The 17,528-nt window shown below is 55.8% G+C and overlaps 1 protein-coding gene across 2 annotated transcripts in view; it reads left to right on the top strand.

Annotated features, from left to right (window-relative positions):
- The first annotated feature begins 399 nt into the window (after window positions 1-399).
- Window positions 400-17,528, top strand: part of Prr5 (proline rich 5) — a 24,102-nt gene continuing 6,973 nt past the window's right edge. The window contains exons 1-4 of one of the 2 annotated variants that reach the window (XM_059247063.1): window positions 400-692; window positions 7,052-7,132; window positions 13,181-13,229; window positions 13,471-13,528. In XM_059247063.1, coding sequence (XP_059103046.1) covers window positions 556-692; window positions 7,052-7,132; window positions 13,181-13,229; window positions 13,471-13,528 — 325 coding nt within the window. In that variant the 5' untranslated portion in view covers window positions 400-555. Of the gene's footprint in view, window positions 693-5,364; window positions 5,385-7,051; window positions 7,133-13,180; window positions 13,230-13,470; window positions 13,529-17,528 lie in introns of those variants that run through there. The other variant, XM_059247064.1, reaches the window with a different exon arrangement.

The following is a 17,528-nucleotide window of genomic DNA, read 5'->3' as shown; positions in this document are numbered from 1 at the left end:
CTTTGATCCGCAGTGGGAGGAGCTTGTGCCCACGTGAAGGGGTCTGGATGGATCTCTGTGGGCACAGCCTTTTCTCCTGGGATGGATGACTGGCGAGGGAGTGACTTCAGGAGACGTTGATGGGAGACCAGGGGTCCCTGTGCATGGTGTGTGTATGTGACCATAGTGCTGGGTGCCGGGTGGGCAGTTGGGGTTGGACTGCTGTGTGGCTCTTGGGTGGTGGCTTCCTAAGGGAAGGAAGGAGGCGGCAGAGAGCGCCCCCTGAACTGGCCCTTTGGCCGCTGAGGGATCCAAGACGCCAGCCCCGCCCTCCCAACGCGAGACCACGCCCATCGTGGCCCCGCCCAGAGGGAGGCCCCGCCCCCGGCCTGCTTTTGCGCTCCGAGCGCTCCACGCTGCGCCGCCGCGAGCAATGGTTCGCAGGGCCCGGCGCTGGGCGCGCGGCCCCGGGCGGAGGCGCGGGGCCGGGGCGGGACCCCACGGGGTCGCCAGGCTTGCGGCTAGCAGCCGAGTATAGTCGTAGGAGACGCGGGGCGCGCGTGGGCCGGGGTGAGCATGAGGACTCTCCGCAGGTTGAAGTTCATGAGTTCGCCCAGCCTCAGTGACCTGGGCAAGAGGGAGCCGGGCGCGGCGGGCGCGGACGAGCGGGGCACGCAGCAGCGCCGGGCCTGCGCCAACGCCACCTGGAACAGGTAAGGCGCGCAGCCCGGAGCGGCGTGGCCGGAGACGGCACCGCGCCACTTTGCGCGCAGCTCGCCCCGCCGCCGGGCCGCGCGCGGGGAGGGAAGTGAGTGCAACGTGTCGGCGGCTCGAGCCCGCGATCGCGCCCCGGGGGCGGGCGGCCCGGGGCAGGAGGCCCCTGCGCCCCCCACTTCGCAGGGGCGCACTTGAGCTTCGTGGGGGCCCCAGCGGGGCGCCGCTGCACTTCCTGTATGCGTGTCGGGCTGTCGGCGCGGGGTGGGCGGTGGCTTCCCCCGAGTTGGACCCCGGGCCTCCCAGCTGTCCGTGGGGGTGCGGCAGCTGCCAGACATTCCTTACTGGACCCTTCCGGAGGCCCATCCCGGACCAGCCGGGCGTGGGAAGCCCCTCCCCCAGCTGTGCTCCCAGAGCCAGAGTCACAGTTCTTATAGCTGAGTTCCCCAATGGGTCTCCTCTTGTCCTCCTTCAAAAATAAGTATTTCCACCCAAAGCAAAATACGGATCGAGGGAGTGTGAGGCAGGCTGTTGAGAGAGGTCTGTGGATGCTGGCTCTCCACTCCACCCCTCCACCTGGCAGTGAAATCCTGCCAGGTGCTTCACCCGCTGTGGTCTGCCACCAGGGACCCGGCTGTCACTTGGACACACATCTTCTGTTCATCTAGTCCGTGAGCAACCCGGGGAAGATGGGGCTGCCAGCTGGGACCCTGTCTTCCACCCTCCACTAAGCTGCAGATTGCTTAGGAGCCAAGACTACCTCCCTGCCTCAGTTTCCCTCTATCCTAGGCCTGCACAGTTCTCCTGACTGGGCTGGGAGCAGAACAGTGAGGGAAGGAAGACTCCTTTTGCCCCAGAACGGCTCACTACTGTCTTCATCCCCTTCCTTGTCTCTGGCCAGGGTTTAGTGGAGCCATGCTGACTTTTGGCTCAGATATCAACTCCACTTCTCTGCTGTGTGACCTTAAGCAGTTTGCTTACCACCTCTGGTCCTCAGTTTCTTTATCAATAATATGGGTGAGTGACTGTTGTTGGATTAAATATGAAATGTGTAATAAGGCCCTGAGCATGGCTTCTGGCACACAGTAGGTAGGTACCCTGTGATCCAGAACTCAAGTCAAGGCACATGGAGAGAACACCTCTAGTGATATCTGGGGAGTTACTAAACGCAACTTTGTGGGGACCCCTTTCACTCCCATCTGGGGTCCTCTGGCTCAGAGGACTTAGAATGGCTCCTCACCTTGTGTGGTGGTGAGGGGGTCTGCTTTTTGCCAGAGCTCTGGGGGGCTTTGCAAGGAGAGGTCCCCCAAGTCTTCCACGGGTTTTTCCTTTGGTGGCCTGTCAGACCGCAGAGGTTTGATGGCAGCTCCCACAGTACCTGAACAGCTCCTGTCTCCAGCCTTTGGGGCTCTGCTGTGTTCTGTGCTCCTATCCTGTGTCAGCCTGTTCAGGGACCTCAGTTCACCTTGTCGCGATCTTAGCCAACGAGGGAGGTTCTACCCTCCACCCCAGATGAGAGATACAGGGTTACCCAGAGCACCTAGGACCCATACTGTGACCATTGCTTGATTCCTGATTCCCTCCCAAAAGAAGTGAAGGGGCTTGGGACCATGGGCCCAGAGTCCCCTCCCAGCCCCTGCCTATCTTCCTGCTCCTCTCCCAGTATACTGCCTGCAAAGGCTCCAGGATATCAGCCCTGAGCCCGATCACCCACAGCAGGATCAGCCTGTAGATCCTGGCTAGGCCTCCAAGCTATGGCCCTCATTCTGAGCTCAAGGTGCCCCCCTTTACCTCCGTGACCTCATTAGTGTCCTGGGGCTGTAGAGTCATACCACACTGGACCACCCTGAACAACAGGAGTGTGTTCTGGCACAATAAGAAGTGGGGGTGTGGCCTGGCCGTCCACCTCTGGGGACTCTAGAGAGGGTCCTGGCTTTGCCTCTGCTGGCTCTGCTGTCATGGGCTCATGGCAGCTTCAGTTTAGTTCCATCTCTGTCTTTACAGAGCCTTCTCTAGCCAGGTCTCTGAGTTTTGTAGGGGAGTGGTGGTTTTCTAGGGGGTTTTTTGTTGTTGTTTGTTTTGTTTTGTTTGCTGTTGTTTCTTGATACTTTTATTTAGTGTGTACGAATGAGTATTTTACCCCCCTCCCCCCAGTGTGTGTGTGTGTGTGTGTGTGTGTGTGTGTGTGTGTGTGTGTGCCTGGTGCTTGCAGAGGCCAGAAAAAGGTGTTGGATCCCCTGGAAGTGGAGTTATAGGTGGTTGTTAGTCCCCACGTGGGTGCTGGGAACTGAACCTGGGTCCTCTGCAAGAGGCGTTCAGTGCTCTTGACTGTGGAGTCACCTCTCCAGCTCCCTAGTTTTGTTTTGTTTTGTTTTGTTTTGTTTTTGTTTTGTTTTGTTTTTTGAGACAAGGTCCCAACATATCCCAGGTTGACCTGGAATTCACTATGGAGCCAAAGATGACCTTGAACTTCTGATCCTCCTGCCTCCACCTCTCCAAGTGCTGAGACTGCAGGCATGTGCCACCACACCTGACCCAAGTGTCTTTTGTTTATGAGGCCACCTCAGCCTAGGACCGCTTCATCCCTCGACTTCTGGCCCATTGTAGCTAATTTCTTTCCCAGTCAGACTGGAAGCTTTAGCTTTACCCAAACACCTGGGGACAGTGTCCAACCCAATACAGTGACAGTGAGTACATCCCCCAAATTCCCTGCATAACTGTTGCTGTGTCCTAAGATAGTCCACGCACTCAGTCATGTGTTTGTTCATTCATTCATTCATTCATTCATTCATTCCTTCATTCATCTTTTTGGTGTTGGCTGGACCAGGCTGAGATCTTGGTTTAGCAGCAAACAGCCTGCTCAGAGCCGGAGACCCTAGACTGAGTCAGAAAGTAGACAAGGGGACTGTCAGAGGGGGAGGTAATTGCTGGTGGCACTTAGCACTTGGAGGAAGTAGAGCAGGAGACACTGGACTGCTGGCGACCAGGCCTGCCCCTGCTCTCCATGTCTGCTGGGTGTGCAGGAGCCTGGGAAGTTCTTTGAAAGAGGCGTGGCATGCTGCCTTGTCCCCTACCAGCACCTGGAGTCCAGAGCTGTTCCCGGGCACCTGCTGCTGATTTCCCAGAGCTCAAGGGCACAACAGGCCTTCCCACCTGACTTCCTTCACAGCTCCCCCTGCCAGGGATGTGCCCTGGCTGTTGTCCCTAGCCTGCCAAGCCCAGAGGCTCCCGACAAACTCCTAGAAGATGTCAAGAATCCACAATAGATCCGAAGTGCTAGGGGAACACATGGGGGAATCCTAGCCTTCTGAGCCGGTCCCTCGACCAATGCCTCACCTCTGTCCCCCAGCAGGTGGAAGTCCTGGGCAGGCAGGAGCAGGAGAAAGTACACCCCAAAGTGTGGGACCCCTGCAAAGCAAGGTGTGCACCCCTGCCCAGCCTTCCTCCTCCTCCCAAGTGGGCTGTCCTCCTTGTCAGTAAAGAGAAGGAGGACATCAGAGGAAGGAGGTGACCAAGGTACACCCTGACGGCAGTGTCTGGGGTCTGAACGAGGCCCGCCAGGGAGCCCAGTGTCGGGGATGCCTCTGAGTTCCTGTTCTACCCAGGGCAGGGTGAAGCAAGGCTTAGCTTAGAGCTGTCTTTCCAGGGCAGGTGGTCCCGGCTGAGGTGAGAATAAGGAGCAGGAACTGTAGGGAGGAGTTGAATACACTTGATGAAGAGATGAGAAAATTGGGATTCAGAGAGCTGCAGGGACCACATAGGCCCAAAATGTGAGAGGAAATGAAGGCCAGATCCCACCCAGGTTCAACTCTGAAGTCTATTGGAGCCTCCAGCCAATGGGGTCTTTAAGGGCCAGAGGACTGAGCCAAAAGCATCCAGGCTAGGGTCCTAGGGTTCTGGGCCCTCATTCGCCTTGCTCTGCCCTGGGCCCCAGTCTAGGTGTGGTCAGCAGAGCGGTGGCCCCCAAAAGTGTCCCTGCCCCAGTTTTCAGCCTGTGGATGTGGGCTTTCACGTGGCTAGCAGACTCAGCAAATGTGGTTAAATTACGGTTGCTGAGCCGAAGAGATGGCCCCCAGCCTGTCCGGGTGGCTTGGAGTGGTCACAGAATCTGTGATGGGTAGGACAAGTCAGAGAAAGAGGTGTAATCGGGGAGCTGAGACCCAGAGTCCTGCCGTGCTGTCCTTGAAGACAAGGAAGGACCTGGAGCAAAGGACACAGGTGCTTAGAAGGCCCACAAGGTGGAACATATAGCCTGGAGCCTCCCTAGGAGGCACAGGCTATGCTGGGATTTAGCCCAGTCTGGTGAGTGATGGGTGCCCTACCTCCCAGGTGTCAGAGCAGATCTGGCTTGCTGTAGGCTGCTAAGTGTCTTTAGCAGTCCAGATATTCACCCCTGGCTCTTCTTCCCTACTTGGGCCTAGGCACTAAGAACTAGGTCTGAGGTGGCCCCATGGCCACCTGTCAGCCCAGCTTCCAGGTACATTCAGGAGAGCCCCTGGCAAAGAAAGAACAAGCTTCTATCTCCATGTCCTCAGATGCCTCTGGGGGAGTCCAGCGCAGGCCGGGATCTGGGGAAAATGGTGCCCTGCGCGCCCCCACCCCACCCCACCCCACCCCCCACTTCTCTGCCGGAATCTCAGCTTCCTGGTGACATTGTAGAGTCATTCTCAATGGAACCGGAGCAGCTACAAGTGAGTGTCCAGGAGCCTCAGGACTGGCCTTCCCTCCTCTGGTGGCAGTCTGCCTTAGGCTGAGCTGCTTTCGGCCTCTCCCTGTGCCCGCCCAGTGCAGTGATCCAGGCTCCGAGGCTGGGACCTGGCCGGCCTGCACTGGGAGCCTGGTTCTCCAGTGGAGGCCAGAGAGGGGTGGGGCTCTACACCTGAGGATGTCTTCCCCTGCCCTCTCCCGGAAGTCCCTCCGTGCCTGCGGTTTCCTGGGGACCATCTGCAGATGTCCCGACTGGGCTTGCCACTCTGGCCAGGAGGCTGTTGTTGAGATAGGCGGGGTTTCACTTCTGTGTTTCAGGATGACAGATCATGTGGAGTCCTCTGGCCTTCTCTATCCTCCCTTTCTCCACGCTGACAGGATTTGTTCGTTTGTTTGTTTCTGTTTGGTTTTTTTTGGGGGGGGGGCTTTGGAAAGCCCACAGAGCCTCAGAGCTGGGGAGAGTCAAAAGGATCAGGGTCTAACCTGTGTACCCGAAACGTGAGGGACAGGAAGACTCTGAGCCATGACTTCATCTCAGTTCTGGTCCTGCTGAGTAGCTGTGTCCCTTGGCCTCATTAAGCCTCAGTGTTTTCTTCTCTAATTGTGGTCTGACTGTCCCCACCACATGTTGGTGCTTAGAGCACCAAAGAGACCACATACAGTGAGTGGCCCCTGGGTTGGGTGTGGCCAGGTGTCCTGAGTACCCATCTCTAAAGAGGCCTTGTAGTCCCCCGGGATGTAGACGCTGTGTTCACTCAGTTCATTTATATGGAAAGGAACACCAAGGTCCGGAAGCCAGAACAGGATGCAAACCCAGGTCTGCTCCTCACTCAGCCCATCCATCAGGCTGGAGTGAGTGCAGGGCCCAAGGGCTGGGTGGGGAGCTGGGCAGAGACTCAACCTGGACTGGCCTAGGAGATGATGGTCAGCTGCTATGTGGGGGGCTCCGGGGCTGTTGGCTCAGCCATGACAGCCTAGGTTAATGCCTAGGCAGGTTCAGCTCAGGGGCTGCTGAAGCAAGCCCATGGGCCAAACCCAATCCATCACCTGATGTACGAACAATAAAGTTTTATTGGTATACAGTCCCACATTCCTAACTTCAGTAGATAGCTGAGTAGCTGCAGGAGGCTGGGTAGGCCTCAGACCTTTAACAGCCAACCCTCTGGCCCTTTAGAGAAAAGTGTTTGCAGCTTCCTGCTTCAGAGAGTTTTAATCAGCAGGGCCTGGACAGGGTCAGTGTCACTGTTGACATTGGAAAGGGCTGTGGGGGCTGGGACCCCAGTGGCTATGGAGCTCCATCATGGGGCTAGAAGTATTGGGGTGTGGAGGCAAAGTTAGGCAGACACAAGGAAAGCAGAAAGGGAAGAGATGCAGAGGGCCCCGAGTATCTGGCCCGGCTGGGAGGATTAAAAGCGTGCAGGAAGGAAGGGAAGGTCTGCCCAGGTTGGACGCAGGATGCCTGGCCGGTTCCGGTGAGCCAGACTTTGTATCAGGAGTCCAGACCTGGACTTATAGTAGGGCATGGGCACACCCATGGTTTCAGGAGGGGCTGAGTGGGACTGGATGGGACTGGATAGGTGGGAGGAGGCAGGCCCAGAGGGAAGCCAGGGGCCCAGTGCCTCTGGGTGACCACTCTCCTGTCCGCCCACAGCATCCATAACGGCGTGATCGCTGTCTTCCAGCGTAAGGGGCTGCCTGACCAGGAGCTCTTCATCCTCAACGAGGGTGTCCGGTGAGTACAAGCCAGTCCTGTCTGGGAAACCCATCTGTGTGGCTGGGGGTGGAGGGTGGAGGAGGGAAGGTCCACACCCCACCCTCCTGGGGACGCCCTTCTCGGGCCAGCAGGGTGGAACTGAGCGGCTTGAGATAATGTCCACATCCCCTGCCGCCCCGGTGCATTACAGAAGGATATTTATTCTGTCAGAGAGGAAGGGCCCACCTGCTTAATGACCCACTGCCATTCAGGAAGCAGTCCAGCCACGAACACCCCTCATTTCCTGTGACTAGCTGGGAACCAAGTTGTGAGGCAGCTGTGGACGCAGAAACGCACTCAGACGACTACCCTAAACCAGGCCACGGCCGCTTTGAGAGAGCTTGCAGTCAGCGTTTGTAGTGGAAGAGGCTAGAGGTTCAGCGTGGTCCTGCCGCCTCCCCACGGTCACACAGCTGGTGCAGTGAGGTGTTCCCACTCTGCACTATTAACCTCCAGCCCTGACCCGGAGCATCCTGTCCCTGGATTCAGAGTGTATCTGGAAAAGTCAGCAGTGAACCTTTCCCTTGGTAGCGAAGGCAGGGTGTCAATGGGCCAGGGGTTGGCGACCCCACACCCACCTGAAAGGGCCCTTATGTGGGTAAACTGAGGTCCCAGGCACAAAGGGGGCTGGCCAGAGTCAAACAGAACAGAGCAGGGTGCTTCCCCAGGCCCTTATAAGCTTGTTGTTTACTTGTGGCACCCCGCTATTCGAAGCGCATCTGGCCAGCCCAGGGGACCCATTTTCCTAATGAGTTTCTTACAACAAATCTAAATAAATCTGCCGGCTAGCCAGTCTGGGGTGGACCAGTGAAGAGCTCTTGCTTGGCATGTATGAGGCCCAGATTATGTCACCAGCATCACACACAGGAAAAAAAAATCTACTGGGGGCAGAGGGCAAAGGGGACATCTTTAAATCCACTGAGTAGATGGAATCCAGCGCTGGGCATCTCTCTTGGCACTTTTGAGTGGGGCTGCCGCTTCCTCTCTAAGATGCCTCCAGCCCTTAGGGGTTACCCTGCTCCCTAGGATGGCTTGGAGGGGTAAAGGTTTAGAGGAACCACCCTGTGTCCCAGCTCTTGACTAGAAAGTTGGTAAAAGTCAGGGTGATGGGAGGTGCTGGGTTCAGGGCCGTCAGATAAACTTGGGGTGGCTGTTTTTATACCAGCGCAAAGCAAAACGCCAGGAATCCTTCCATAATGGCAATGGGCTCCCTCAGTGAAGCACATTGCTGTGCTAGCGTGTGCTGAGCACTTGCGGTACCTTGAACCCCTCCACTCACCACAGCCCTCCGGGCCATGCTTTACTGCCTGTATTTTACGGACGGTCACCAGCTGGCAGTTGAGTGGCTTGGTGACTGAGCTAGAACTCAGGTCCCAACTCCAGGGTCCATGGCCATTCAGAAGTGTCCCTTCCCACTCTGGCTCTCCTCCACATTAAATTAACTAGGTCTAAGGCTGGGAATGTGGCTCAGAGGTGGAGTGTTTGCTGAGCCACACGACACCTGAGTTCCCACCCCAGTACATCAGTGGTTCACGCCTGTAATCCTAGCGCTGGAGAGGTAGACACAGAAGGTCAGGAGTTCAAGAGCACTCTCAGCTATATATCGAGTTCAAAGCCATCCCAACATATTTGAGACCCTGCCTCAAATAAAAATTAACTGCAACTGATTGTGCTTCAGATGCGTAGCTGGTCATTGGCTTTGATCCAGCGAGAGAGTCTATGGATGGAGGAGCCACTGATGTCTTCATACAAAAGTTACCCACCACCATAGTAAGGGCTAGTCGGTGACATGGACGGGTCTGTCAGCTGTATCTAGATAGGGACAGTCACAATTGAAGTCCCTGCCATCTGTATCACTCTTCTCTCCCTTTATATATGTATGTGTGTACACATACTTATGCATGCCCATGTACATAGAGCCTCAAGTCGTTTGGTCATATCCACCATGTGAGATAAACGAAGTATGGCTTCATAAACCCAGAGAGTAGATCGATCCAGCTGCATGCCTGTGGTGCAGAGTGTAGCCTGCTCGGTGCTCCCCAGACACCAGCAGGTCACCGTCCTGAGCACTAGGACACTGTGACATGGTGCTGTGTATTATGGACCAGGCACAGAGATGCTCAGTGGCGGGAATTTCCAGCCGCTTGTGCACCTGCACAGCACTGTCCTCGATGGACCTGCCGCTTGTGCACCTGCACAGCACTGTCCTCGACGGACCCGCCGCTTGTGCACCTGCACAGCACTGTCCTCGACGGACCTGCCGCTTGTGCACCTGCACAGCACTGTCCTCGGCGGACCCGCCGCTTGTGCACCTGCACAGCACTGTCCTCGGCGGACCCGCCGCTTGTGCACCTGCACAGCACTGTCCTCGACGGACCTGCCGCTTGTGCACCTGCACAGCACTGTCCTCGACGGACCCGCCGCTTGTGCACCTGGTTGTGTCAACTTTTATCCACGTGCAGTTCCTACACCATAAAGTTGCCCTGAAGATGCCCTGGTCAGTGTTGGGTGTGCGTCTGTGGTTGTAGGACTATCCCCAAACTCCCAGTTCATTCTGCATCACTCCAGAAGAGTCCCTCCCCTTTAACAGCCCATTCATTATTCACCCCAGCCTGGCAGGCATGTCCCCCTTGACTCCCTCTTCTGGACATTCCATATGAATGGCATTTCATGACAGCATGCGGCCATTCCCTTGGTGCTTCTGTGTCGGAGTTGTGGTAACATTGAGTTTGCTTCCTCTGGTTACCTGTGTGGCCCCTGGCTGTGGCTGAGTCTGGATTTGTGGTATCGTTGAGTTTGCTTCTTCTGGTGACCTGTGTGGCCCGTGGCTGTGGCGGAGTGCTGAGTGCTACTGCTGTGAACATCCTTCTGCAGAAGGCTTGGAGGTTTTCGTTTAGTTCTGGGTTTTGTTGTCGTTGTCGTTGTCTGTTTGTTCTTTTGAGACAGGGGTCTCATGATGTATCAGTCTGGAACTCTCCATTTAGCCTTGGCTGGCTTTGAACTCAGAGAGATCCTCCTGTCTCTGCCTTCTGGGTTCTGGGATTAAAGGTATGGGCCACCTGGCTATGGTTTGTTTTTTGTTCTTCAAGACAGGGTTTCGCTGCGTAGCCCTGGCTGTCCTGGAAAACTCTCGGTAGAGCAGGCTGGCCTCGAACTCACAGAGATCTACCTGCCTCTGCTTCCTGAGTGCTGCAATTAAAGATATGTACCATCACTGCCTGGCTTGGTTTTGGTTTTAAAGAATGGGTCTGGCGGGGTAGTGGTGGGGCAAACCTTTAATTCCAGCCAAAGCTACACAGAGAAACCCTGTCTTGGGGGGAAAAAAAGAGTGGATCTGATGATCTCTGCAACCTAGGCTAGCATTGAACTTGAGATCCTCCTGCCTCAGCCTCCTGAGTGCCAGGATTGTAGATGTGTACCCAGGTTCTTTGTTCAAGATTTTACAAGGATGTGTGATACTGTTTTTCTTAGCGTGTGTCTGGATCTGCTGGGTGCCAGGGTTTCAGTTTGGGGGACCTCCCTGCTTCCCAGAGTGTGAGCAGTGAGGTGGGTCCCAGCTTCTCACTGCATTTCTTTCTGGTTGAGATTCTCACAGCACTAGGGGTGCCACAGTGGCTCCTTGTGGCTGTGGTTGGCATTTCTTGGTGACTAATGGTGTCGGGCATCTTCTTGAGGCTCGCTGGCTGCTTGTGCAGCTTTTTTGGAGAAGCATTGCTTTGCATCCTTGGCCACATGTCACTGAGCTGTCTTTGCTGTGAGTTTCTCGGTCTAACAGGTATATCAAGCCTGCAGCCCTCAGGCCACATGCATCTCTGGATAGCTATGAATGCAGCCCAGCACATTCATGATGCTACCTCCATAGCACATGGTGAAGTCTAAACCCTTGCTGGGCGCTACCTTCAATCTTTTCTCCGCATCCCATCTCCCTTCCCCTTTTTCCTTGGCTTTCTTCAGAGCACAGAGGGTTTACCGTTGAGGAAAGCTTTTTGTAGCAATCCTCCTGCCTCTGCCTACCCCAAGTGCTAGCATTACAGCTGGCACCACCATGCCTGGCCAGGTTGCCTTTTTAATCCACAAGACTAGGGAGCCAATTTGGGGCCCCTGGGTCTGACTCTGACCACATTTCATGCCTTCCGAATTTCAGTTTTCTCCTCCTGAAGACTTGATTGCTGTGAGTTTAAGACCAGCCTAGGCCTCATAGTGAGTTGGAGGCCAGCCTGAGCTACATAGCAAGACCCTGTCTAAAATGAATGGAGGAACATTCCGGAGTGGCTCTACAGCCTGGCTTGTCCAGAGCATCTCACTTGCAGCACAACCATTGTTTTTCATGCTCCGTACAAGATTCAGTAAATTCCCCGAGTCGGCGCTTTGTGTCAGTTTGGACCAACAGGAGACTGTGTTCTGAGCATGTCCAAGGTGGGCCCACCCGTGCTGTTGTGCTCATTAGATGGAGTGGGTGCATTTTAAGACACAGGATCTCTTGTAGCCCAGGCTGGCCTACAAACTCGATATATAGCCAAGGATGACCACAGTGTCCTGGCAGATGTGTGCCTCTGCACCCAGTTGTGTGAGTATATTCTGGATGTGGGCATTTTCAGCTTCCTGTGCACGTGTGGGAGGGCTTGCTTTCACGTCAGCTGGTCACTTCCTCTTTTTGTTATGTTTTTGTGTTTGTGTTTGGTGTTTTCGCCCTCCTGTGTTTCCAGTTCCTGTGTGGCTGGTCCTTATTTCTGTTGTTCGCAATTCTGAGGGCTGAGCCTTGGACATGCCAGGAGTCACCTTTCCAGCACCTGGCTTGTCTGTTTTTATAAAGTGTCTTGTGGGGGTTGTTCCTGGGAGACCAGGAGTTGATGGAGCCACGTGCTGGGTTGAGTGTGAACTGGAGGACAGATGATCTATAAGACCAGAGACAGAGCAGCTTTGAAGAAAGTGCCTCACTCAGCCACCAGTCAGGATGGGGAGGAGCTTATACTGTAGTCACTCGCTGCTGTGGCCACTGGAAGAGGACCACACTGTTGGGGATGGTGTTTAAGCCTGAGTAACTAGGGTTGGTGTGTATCGGAACCATGATGGGCGAGGGCTGCCTGTAATTCAGGACTGGTTACATCAGCGGTCAGCAAAGGTAGGACCCCTGCTGGGTTTGGCTCAGCACATGAAGACTGTGCATGTCAGTGGCTGCATCGGTTTCCTTCCCGGTGCTGTGATTAAATGCTGTGACCAGAAGCAACTCAAGGAAGGAAGAGTTATTGGGCTTACACTCTAGAAGGATAAGAGACTGTCGTGGTGGGCAATCATCAAGGGGTGGCCCTGGCCGCGGGAGCAGGGAGCTGAGAGCTCCCATCTCCAAACCTAAGCTTTAAGCAGAGAATAAACAGGAAGTGGGGTCTGCCCCCAGTGACTTAATTCCTCTATCAAGGCTCCACCTCCAAAAGGTTCAACAAGCTCCTCAAACAGTGTCACCATCTGGGGACCCTCGTGCTCAAGGATCCGGAGCCCATGGGGGACATTCTCGTTCAAACCTTCACTGTAGCCATATTTTCTCAGCACTGTTCACAGCAGAGAGTCCTGTGTTGATCTGACGTGGGTTGTGTGGCCTGGGGACAGTAGCTGACCTCTCTCAGCTGCTCCTGCCTCAGCTCTATACCGGAGCCCCAGTCAGTGCCTGCCTGCCACTGGCTCTGTGGAGACTCGGAATAGAGGGGAAGCCGCTTGGGAAAGCAGGGCGCTGCCAGCTGTGGGAGTCAGGCAGGTAGAAGATGGAAGAGCCCAGTGTTGCGGGGTCAGGCCTGCAGGTGTCTGAGGAAGTAGAAGATGTCATGGTCCCACTGGGACCCTCAGGCTTCTCTTCTGTGGCATGGTTAGAGGAAATACATGATGAGCTAGCCGCTCTGTGGGTCACAGAGGGAAATGTTCTCTTGGGCCGCTTGTGTTGCTGTGTCGAGCAGGTGGGTCCCTGGCTGCCCGGAGGACTCCAGCCCTCACCAGCACCTGTGACCTCAACTCATTCTCATCTCTCTTCCCCAACAGGCAGCTGCTGAAGACGGAGCTGGGGTCCTTCTTCACTGAGTACCTGCAGGTGTGTGGGCCTTGCCACGGAGGAAGGCTTGGTCTGTCTCTCAAAGGATGTCACTCTATCATGTGACCTGTGACAGCCCAAGCAGGCTCAAGGCTTGCCTCTCAGGGTGCACGGGGTTTTGATTGTGTGGCAGAAGGGTGGGTCTCGTGTTGGCTGCTTGTTGGTGGACTCCTGGGGGTCCTGGGGGCCAGACCGCCTGGGATAGCCGCAGGCCGGTGATGGCACCTCTGTTCGCTTTCAGAACCAGCTGCTCACAAAGGGCATGGTGATCCTTCGTGACAAGATCCGCTTCTACGAGGGTGAGTCTCGGGCTGAATGTAGCCAGCCTGGCTGTGTCTTGGTTCTGGTTGATGTTCTGGGACAGAGGCATGGCAGGTGCTGGGAGGGAGGGGGGCTCTCTGGTTAAGATGGCTGAAAAGGAAAGACTCAGCCCTGAGCAACGAGAATAAGAGGGGACCTTGGGGAGAGTCTGTCCCCCATACTTGGGAGCCCAGAAAGGCTGTGCAACCCCAGGGAGAGGCCCTCTGCTTCACCTCACTACCCACAGGGACGGTGCCCCTCTGCTTTGCACCACCGTGATGATGCCAACGCTTTAAAAGGGTACCCTGGTTTCATCTCAGTCGCTGTGATAAAACCCTGCAAAAAGCAACTTGGGGGTGAAAAGGTTTATTTAGCTTACAATTCCGGGGTGTAGGCCCTCATGGCAGGGGCACCACACAGTCACAGTCACAATCAAGAGCAGAGTGAGATGAACATGTGCACGCCGCTGTCTGCTGTGCTCAGCTCTCTCTTACACAGCCTAGGACCCCCTGCCTAGGAATCGGTGCCACCCACCAGAGGGCTGAGTCTTCCCGGATCAATTGGCGATCAAGGCAGTGCCCCGCAGAGAGACCCATAAGCCAACCTGATCTAGATCATTTCTCACTGAGTCTCCTGCTGTGTGGTTGGGGGCTGTGCCAAGTCGGCAGAGCCAACCATCACAGAGGGACAGGGTTTATTTTGGCTCACAGTGTCAGAGGTCCAGGGACAGTCCCCGTGGGTAGTGAGATGAAGCGGAGAGGCACCGTCCCTGTGGGTGGTGACCTCATCATGTTGAGCCCGAGATGAGGCCAGCGTCACATCAGAGCATGTGGCTTAGCACAGCTCTTCGCCAGGACCAGCCTCTGTGGCCAGGAAGCCGAGAGACAGGAAGAGACCAGAGGCCAAGCGTACCTTCCCTGGCCTCCCCTGCAGTGCTTCAGTTAGGTTTCTCGTTGCCATGGCAAAACCAGCTTGAGGAAGGGGATATTTTGCTCACCATCGGAGCCTGCAGCCCGTCATGATGGGGAAAGCCTGCTGGCAGAAGCATGAGGAGCTAGGTCACATGGCACCCACAGCCAGGAAGCAGAGAGGTGAATGCCGATGCTCAGCTCGCATTCTCCTTTTGACTCGGTCCAGGACCCCAGCGTCTGAATTGGGCTGACTACATTGAGGGCAGGTCTTCTCACCTCAGTTAACCCAGCCTGGAGACTCCCTCATAGACATACCCAGGGCAGATAGATCCCCTGTTCTGAAGCCTGTTGAGCTGACAGCCAGTACTAACCATCACACAGGCCACCCACTTCCTCCCACCAAGCCCCACCTCCTAAGGGGCACATTTAACTCTGAACTAGTCAGTGGATCCATCCTGTGATGAAGCCAGCGCCCTCATGATCCAGTTACCGCCACAGCGCCCCTGGCTACGGACCACACCATCAACACATGAGCTATTTCAGGGGCTACCTTATATCCAGACCATAACAGGAACCCCATCCCATTGTCTGACAGTTACCATGTTGAGTCTGTGAATATCCAAAGACCAGAGAAGTAGATGATGACAAAGGTCATTGTCCCCACACAGGGACAACAGAGACAGTAGGCAGTTTGTCCATAGCCACACGACAGGGAAAGGGCTGAGGCAGAATTCAAGCCTTGGTGCGATGTCAGGGCACCCCTAGTCCTTTCTCAGGCTCCACAGTCCCAGCTAGCCTCCCTGCTTGGCTCAGCCTGCATCATAGGGCAGAGGGCTTTGACCTCCTGGTCCCAGCACTCAAGGCCCCTGGCATCTGATAGTCTTGGGGGTCCCAGGAGGAGCTTGGCACTATAGTATGGCTAGTGTCCAGAAGAAGACTTGGTATACACAGATTCTCCTTTGCAAATTCCTGCTGTGTGCCGGGCCCTGTGCTGACTTGGTAAGCACAGTTGTTGAGCAGCATTTAATGAGCACCTACTATGTACTGGGTCCTAGACTGGTTTCAGGATGTGAGCATTTTATAGGCACCTACTTTCTGTATACTAGTACCTATGCAGGCTTCAGGATTTGAGTATCCCATAAGTACCTACTATGGCTGGCCGGTGGCGGCGCACACCTTGAGGCAGAGGCAGGCAGATCTCTGAGTTCAAGGCCATAGTGAATGAATTCACTGGTCTACATAATGAATTCCAGGACAGCCAGGACTACCTAGAGAAACCCTGTCTCAGAAACCAAAACAAAACAAAACAAAGAAACATAAGAATAAAGAAGAGAGACAGGAAAAAGGAAGGAAGGAAGACAAAGAAAAAAGCGTTTACTGTGGCCTGGCTGTGTGCTGGCTGGCTGTGGGCTTTGTACACGTTTGTTGAGCGTCTCCCATGGGCCACGCACCAGGTGTGTTCTCCACTAGGTTATGTCCTGCTTGGTTTGCTTCTGCTGACTGGGCGGGCGCCCCGGCAAGCCCTGGGAAGGAGCCGCAAATACTCAGTCCTGTTAGGGTCGCACTGATCCATGGCAGCTCAGGTACAGAGCAGATGGCTGGTAGCCCACTCAAGTCACTCACGGCTCCAGGTTCCTCCTCCAAGTGCTGGGCCCTGGGCAAATGGCTGTCAGCCCACTTCAGAGATTGGGGGGCTGTGGCCCGGAGTCCTGCTTCGCTCCACGGGACTCCCTGTTCCCTGCCATCTTCCTACATGTGTCAGATAAGGCAGGCCAAGGCAAGAATGAGAGAGCCTGAAAACAGTGGGTGTGAGCAGGAGGCCCAGGGCAGCCAGGGTCCAGGGGGCTTCCCGGGGGAGGCAGTAGCCAAGCCTAGGATGGCGCTGTGAATGTTTGGCACCTGAGGAAGAGGCCTCCCACACCCTCCTGCCCCGCCTGACTCAGCACATTCCCTGAGGTGCCTGTGCCTCCCACCAGCGCAGCCCAGGGGAGCCAGGTCCTGGGAGAAGGGCAGCTTTGGGAGGCCTGTGGAGTTCATGACTGTGACTCAGGGCCTCCCAGGGAAAGAGGAGAGGACAGTACTGTCCAACTTGTAGGCCCAGGGAAAGCGGCAAGCTCCAGGCATCTGTGAGTACACCGTGAATATCACATATTGCAGCCGCCCTGCCCTCGGGGCCCCTTTCTTAACCACTGGAGCCAAGAAGGAGCTGTGTCCAAGCCAGGGCTCCAGGGAGTCTCCCTCGACCTGGAGATGGAAAAGATACAGGCCCTACCCTGCAGGAACTCACAACTGAGGACTGAGACATAAACCAGACGTCCACAGGCCAGTGTGATGAATGTCAGGTGAAGGGAAACTGGGGAAGGAAGGGTGACCCCATCCTCGCACACAGGGAAAGCTGGGCAGAACTGGGTTGCAGCCCCTGGTTATGGCCTCCAAGTGTGGTCTGCTCGGGAGCTTATCCATCCTCTCAGCCACACCGCTGCCCTGTGGGCCGGCCATCACAGCCTCCCTCCACCTCATGAAGTTCATCCCCTTGAGACTGCTCCCTGAACCTAGCCGTGCCCTCAGCCCATAACTGCTAGAGGGGACACGTGGAAGCGGGTGGTAGCCTCCAGAAGGCGTCCAAGCCTGGGTACCTGTCCCCTCTCTGCAGCCTCTAAGGAGGCCTCAGTCATCATCTCCCAAACTGGGTGATTCCTGGAGTCGGCAGCCAGCTGGAGCGAGAGTACTCTGCAGGGGAATAGCCTGGCACCTCACGAAAGCTTCCCAGCTCAGCACCCAGGCGGCCACAGGGGTCTGTGGCTGTTGAGGCTGGGGTCTGTACCTTCTCACCCAGGAGCCAAACTGAGTGCAGTTGATGTGACTGTGCACAGCACTCTCTCCTCTATCCCTGCCTGCCTGCCTGAGCCCATGCCTCAGCCCCAGCTTATACAACATCAGCTCCCACCTCCATCATTCCTCTGTGGCCACTGGAGCCTTCCCTGTGTGCCTGTGGACTGGAGCTGTACCCGCCTGCCTCTTTTCTGTTGGTTCTTACCACGCTGGGGCCGAAGAAGGGAGAGCCTAACCCGCCCGGTGAAAGCCCTCA

The sequence above is a fragment of the Peromyscus eremicus genome, chromosome 20 (genome assembly GCF_949786415.1).
Source record: "Peromyscus eremicus chromosome 20, PerEre_H2_v1, whole genome shotgun sequence".
Lineage (NCBI taxonomy): Eukaryota > Metazoa > Chordata > Mammalia > Rodentia > Cricetidae > Peromyscus > Peromyscus eremicus.
The sequence above is the reverse complement of the archived record's forward strand: the minus strand, read 5'-3'. Positions and strand labels throughout refer to the sequence as shown.